At 41.9% G+C, this 6,307-nt stretch overlaps 1 protein-coding gene across 2 annotated transcripts in view; it reads right to left on the bottom strand.

Moving 5' to 3' along the window:
• Positions 1 to 216: 216 nt before the first annotated feature.
• LOC131691023 (ubiquitin-conjugating enzyme E2 W) overlaps positions 217 to 6,307 on the bottom strand; it is a 121,214-nt gene continuing 115,123 nt past the window's right edge. For both annotated transcript variants that reach the window (XM_058977159.1, XM_058977158.1), the window contains one exon: positions 217 to 1,630. In XM_058977159.1, the coding sequence (XP_058833142.1) occupies positions 1,617 to 1,630 (14 nt within the window). In that variant the 3' untranslated portion in view covers positions 217 to 1,616. The remainder of the gene's footprint in view (positions 1,631 to 6,307) is intronic.

The following is a 6,307-nucleotide window of genomic DNA, read 5'->3' as shown; positions in this document are numbered from 1 at the left end:
GTGTCCTACTGGTGTAATAACTGTGTGCTGATCATCCTTGGGGTAACTTGCCAAGTTTTTGGTCGCAAATAAAAGCTAGTTTCACTCGATCGACTGAAACAACTTGGTTCTTCCCGGATATTAAAACTATCTGACATGGTGAGCAAATGTCAAAAATTGAATATGGAGAACATATGGAATTCGGATAAAAACAATGACTTTCTCAATTTTCAGCACTTTGTTTTCGAAACTCTCGGTATTGTTTTCCTTAATAAAAAAAATCAATTATACAATTAAACGTGTTTGCTTCATCATGCACGAATTGTTCTACAGTGTTGCGTACCTACATTGTTAAATATTCATTTCGTAAGTTTTGTTTCCTTAATAGGTATATTTTTATCTCTTCTAATCACCAGTAACAACTACTCACAGATTTTCTTTTGTAATATAGCAATTTCCTCCTCTGCTGCACTTACCATTATAACTCTTTGTTTTGTGGTGTCGCATTGAATATAAAATTTGCTCAGCGAACGGCTCTAAATTGGATACAATCAAATTACGAGACCAACGGTAGGATATCTCAGTTTTGCGTAAGGACATAAGTATTTTTATAGACTTTGTTGATGAAAAACGCTTAACTTCTGTTGATACTATATATACCAATAATGTAAGCTAGTTTTCCCAAACCCCATTCCTGTTACTCTACCTTTCGACCAAGAACACATTTTGGACTGTTTTGTAATTCGTTTATCGGTATCTTCCGCCACACTCTGTCAATCGTTATCAAACAGCAATTTTCTTATGCTTCGCTTGGTTTTCTTGACCTCCACTCTGTTTTCATGTGACCGATTTTCAAAGGAATGTGTTTTTCATGATACTATAATACGTGCTTCATAAGTATTTTGTTCGAAACATTGTTGTTTTTGAGGTGCATTCCAATCAAAGCGAATATTCAGTGGTTCAGTGGTTAACAAAGTTCTGTAGAGGGCCGCAATCAAAATGTGAATTAAGTAAAATAAATTATAATTTTTTGTTTCATTCACAAAAACACCTAAAGATAAAAGTAAAAAAAAAGATGACTATGTTTCGTTTTTCCTCAAAGGAGCATACATCAAATAGCTGATGGAAACTTATTTGCTGATTATTTTTGTAGAACAAAAATACTCAATATACAGACGAGAGGAAAGTGATGTTTCTTGTTTAGTTCAAGCCTGAACAATGAGCAAAAGTTTTCCTCACTCTATCTACTATTTCTAGTTTGACTTAGCTAATTTGCTTTCATTGTGGGACGAAAAATTGCATTTTGTTTTATTCATTCTCTTTCTGGTTGTCCACGATTCGCTCCATACTCGATTGTTCTGTCTGTCTATATTGAATGTAGAAAGCTTCCATAGCTATTTTTCATAGACCTACATTACATAATTGAATTAATCTAGGATTAGCTTATCTATGCATAGTTTTGTTTTGTTGCTACTACTGCTGCTGCTGGTTGCTGGCTTGTTTGTTGGTGGATCGGCTTCTTTGCTAGCATGTTGCTGTATATTTGTTACTGCTGTTTCCGCTGCTAAGTTGCCACTGGGCGGGATATCCACTTTGCGTTTGTTCTTCTAGAATAAAATGAAATCCGGAGCTCCGCTCTACACAGAATCATCTGAAAAGAAAAATAACGACAGATTTGCCATGAAACTGTTGAATGTCAACAGATACGCTTGATGATCATTAAAAGGTGCATCTCTGAAAAACGTTATTAGATAACACATTGGATATTTTCTCTTGATAATTTGGGTAGAAGTAGTATAGAGTGCATTGTTTACACTGTATATTTATCGCAGCCACTTTTTCGAAAATTTGAAAAAATGGCGTCACCCGAAAAGCAACGTCGCAAATTGATTTTGTGCAAGCACCATGAAAATCCTCAACTCTCTCGTTAGGACATCGGTAAACAACTCGTAATCGTGCAGTCAACCGTGTAATTAACCATTATTACCAAACTCTGAGCATCGAACGGAAGGAGAAATGTGGTCAGAACGGATATTCTAGTATTGATCAGGATCACAAGTGCGTAGTAAAAGCCGAAACCCAATGCTTCGGTCAGGGATGTGGCCAAAAAGTTAAATCTGTCCAAGTCAGAGAGCCAAGGACCAGGAGTGAATGCTTACGTACTCAGCGCAGAAGGCTCCCAATCGTGACGAACGGTAAAATACGATGGGAAAGTCACGGGCCCGGAAACTGTACACCCTGACTGATGCTGACGAAGTCACATTGTCTCATCATGGCTGATGAGACTTACGTCAAGGCCGACTTCAGGCAGCTTCCGGGACTACTGTTCTTCACCACCTACCACAAGTTTGATGTTCCGGAAGAAGTAAGAAAACAGAAACTTTCAAAGTTTGCCAATAAATACATGATTTGGCAACCGATCTGCTTATGTGGCAAACGGAGTGCGCCATTCGTGACTACCGGAAGAGGAGATCTACTTCAAGGAGTGTCTACAGAAGCATCTGCTTCCTCTGTTGAAGCAACACGAGGGCCCTACGATCTTCTGGCCGGATCTAGCTTCGTGCTACTATTCAAATGTTGTCCTGGAGTGGTACGATCCCAACGGGGTCACGGGGTGTATCCAAGGACATGACCCCCCACCCCCCAACGCACCGGAACTAAGGCCCATTGGAAAATACGGTGAAATTATGAAGCAGGCATTACGGAAGCACAGTTAAATCTGAGGAAAACATGAAAAAAAACGTGGGTTTCCGTACATAAGAAGCTGCAGCCATGTACGGAAACTAATGAGTGGAGTTAAGCGAAAGGTGCCAGCGTACGGTTATGGTATTGAAGTTGAATGTAATAAATAGGCCAAAAACTTATTAATGGATTATATTTTATTGTCTGAAACTTTGAAAAGGATCGGTCCACTAGGTAATTTTCTACACCGTTTTTCCGTAATGCAATTTGAAGTGAGACACTCTTTAATATATATTATGTTCCGGTGTAACGTTGCTTTCAGGGAAATCCGAGTATCGCGCTCCCGAACCTGCCAAAGGCTTCCAGAGTGTACTGGAAAAATCATGTACAGGCTCGGTACATCATTAAAAATCTTTCTAGCGGTGCTAGAGGATCATTCTTGTAGGAAATAGCATGTTTTTCACGTTACAAAATTTTAACCGTTGCAAAGCAATTTTGTTCTGTTTCTGGTAATGTTTTCCTAAAATGGCTTTGCGTAAAAAAGACTGATAGAGATGCGTCATTGTGTCACTTGAGGCCCCACAAGCGGTCATTCACCTCCGATACAAAATCTATCCTGGGAGGGGTTGGGGGAACCTTAGTGAAGATCGAATATCCAACCTCGGTAATATCTTTGGTCATACGTCGAACGCAAGGCGTCGATCATCCGCAACAACATGCTCACCCCAGCATAAATCAATCTGATTCAGCAGGAAGTATATAGAGCGCCGAGTAGAAGTAACAATAGAGCAAGCGATGTGTCGAGGCGAAGTTCAGTAAGGTTGAGTGCGTCATTTGCGACTGAAGACCGCGAGCCTGTATCGCTGGTGGAAGTATCTGCAGCTGAAGCCCCCTCATTGCCAGAAGTCCCACCACTTGATCAGCCGCTACTACGCGATTTGGACTTCAATATGGACGAAGCAGTTGCGCAGTATCGCGACATGGACCCAGTGTCGCACCCCAGGTTCCAGACGCTGCAATATGCTTACCAGCCGACGAAGAAACTCGACAGTCGACACACTAGTACAGCTATTGAGTGTCTTATCAGAAACAAAATCGGACGTTCAGTGATAACGAGCGAGCGTTCTATGACCAAGTTAGCCACAAGATCCCCGATTTCAGAGAAAGTCTACCGGATATCGACGATGACACTAGCTTTTGGGACAGTATTTGGGAGGCTCCCGTATAACATCGCAACGGCGATAAGGCGAAGGGGGGTATGCGAAGATAATTGACGAGATGTCAGCCGTCACTGCCGAAACTAATGATGTACGCGAGGCTACGCGGTACCTTAGGAACCCGGCAACATCGATGCAGTCATTATTGGGCAAGCAGTGTATCACCAACAGAGCCTTACTATGGCTTAGATCGATTAAAAGAAGACATACGACTCCATACCGCACTCGTTCCTCATCAAGGTACTGGAGATGTATAAAATGGATCCTATAGTCGCGAGGTTCCTGCAGCAAACGATGGAAATGTGGACGACAGCACTGAAGCTCAGGGGTGCAAAAGACGTTTAGCGGTCTAGAACGTTCCGGATCTTAAGGGGGATATTCCAAGACGATTTGTTCAACTTGCTTTGGTTTATTTTTGCCGATGAACTCCCTCAGTAGAACATTACATGGATGTTCTACTGAGGGAATGGCTGGATAATGTATGAAGAAAACTCACCGGAAGAAGTTACCCATACCTTCTACATAGACGATCTCAAGACCTAAAGGGCGAACACGAAATTATTGCGACACATTCAAAAGGGCATAACTTTTTTACCATTGGGTAAAAATCAACCAAATTTTGCATACTTTCTCATTGATGTGTATTATGTAAATGCTGTCAAACTCGAAGTCGTGTTTTTCGATTCAACGAAAATGGAGGTGAACCAACGCGAGTCGAGAGAACAAATTCTTTCCAAACACCTAGAATTTCCTGACCTGTCGCACCGGCAGTTGGGAAAAATGTTGAACATTCAACCGTCTCCAGAGCAAGGATGCAAAATGCCTACCTTTTCCACGGCTGTAATTTTTCTGCCTACATTCTCATTTCTCTCTCGATGCTGCTGTCATTCGCTAGTGCAGGACGCCTAGCGCTGTACGGCTGCCTGTGTGTAAAGCAGTAACATGACAGAAAACTACTGTCCCCAGTACAGCCACCAGACGCGAGCGGTACAGCTTCGCTTTCCTTATTTTACATTTTTTAATATTTTCAATCTTTTTGATATTTTTATTCAAAAATGACTACAATTAATGCGGCTCATTTACGCCACGGCCGGCATCAACGCTTTCGTGTGCGGGACTCTCCCTTTGACTATGCAGAGAAAAATGTACAAAGCGAGAGAACAAACTTTACTACGCCACACTCTCACCGAGCAGTCGGAGTACAGCAGCAAAACAAAAATGTATTCTACTGCTGTACGGCAAAATGTACTCGGTTTGACTACTGTTCTGGCAAGAGCTGTAGTGATGCGTCGCTGTAGCGGGCTGTACGGCTTGTGCAAATGTAAATATATCGAAAAAAATGTAGTTGGTACCGTTGGCATCCCTGCTCCAGAGTGTTGAAGCGGTTCCAGGAGCGGTTGACGTTGAACCACGGCAAAGGAGCTGGAAGAAAAACGGGACCGGAGAACAAAAAGACGGAGGGAAAGGTGAAGCGGATGATTTACAGCAAATCCCAACGTCTCAAGCCGTGATTTGGCTAAAAAGATCGGCATGTCGCAAGGCTACGTCCAGAATGCAAAGAAGAGAGCTGGACTACATACATACAAGGTACAGAACTTCCCAAACCGCGATGAGCGGCAACAATCGACGGCTAAAACTCGGGCACTGAAGCTCTACGAGAAGATGCTGACAAAATATGGCTGCTGTGTGATGGACGTAGAAACGTATATAAAAGCCGATTTTAAGCAAATTCCGGGGTTGGAGTTTTTCACCGGCAAGAGCAAGTTCTATGAGGACGAAAAATTTAAGAAGAAGAAAATGTCGAAGTTCGCCTCCAAATATCTCATTTGGCAGGCCATCTGCTCTTGCGAACTGAGGAGTGAGCCTTTCGTGACAAAGGGCACAGGAAATGACGAGATTTACAAATCTGAGTGCCTCGAGATGCGCCTTTTGCCGTTCTTGCAGCAGCACGACGAAGCTCCGCTATTTTGGCCAGATTTGGCATCATGCCACTATTCTAAAAGTGTCCTGGAGTGGTATGAGGCCAATTCTGTCCATTTTGTTCCAAAGGACATGAATCCGCCAAACCGGGGGAGCAGTACTGGACAATGATGAACCGGGAACTTCGGAAGAGCAAGAAGACAGTCAAAGACGAGAAGGACATGTTAAGAAAATGGAAAAAAAAACTGAGAAACTGGTACCGGATGACACTGTAAAGACTTTGATGGAGGGCATCAAGCGAAAATGCGTTCAATTTTACACTCAAGGCTCCATCGATTAACTTTTCTTCTGATTTTTGAAGTACAGTAATGTTTCGATTATATCACGCCTAGTTATATATAGCGAGGGATGTATATATGTATAAAACAATATATAAGTATAAGTATATATATTCACTTACATATATACATACTGATTTACATATACATACTAAGATACGTTCATATACA

Source organism: Topomyia yanbarensis, chromosome 3 (genome assembly GCF_030247195.1).
Source record: "Topomyia yanbarensis strain Yona2022 chromosome 3, ASM3024719v1, whole genome shotgun sequence".
Taxonomy (NCBI): domain Eukaryota; kingdom Metazoa; phylum Arthropoda; class Insecta; order Diptera; family Culicidae; genus Topomyia; species Topomyia yanbarensis.
This window is presented reverse-complemented; position numbering and strand designations above follow the sequence as displayed.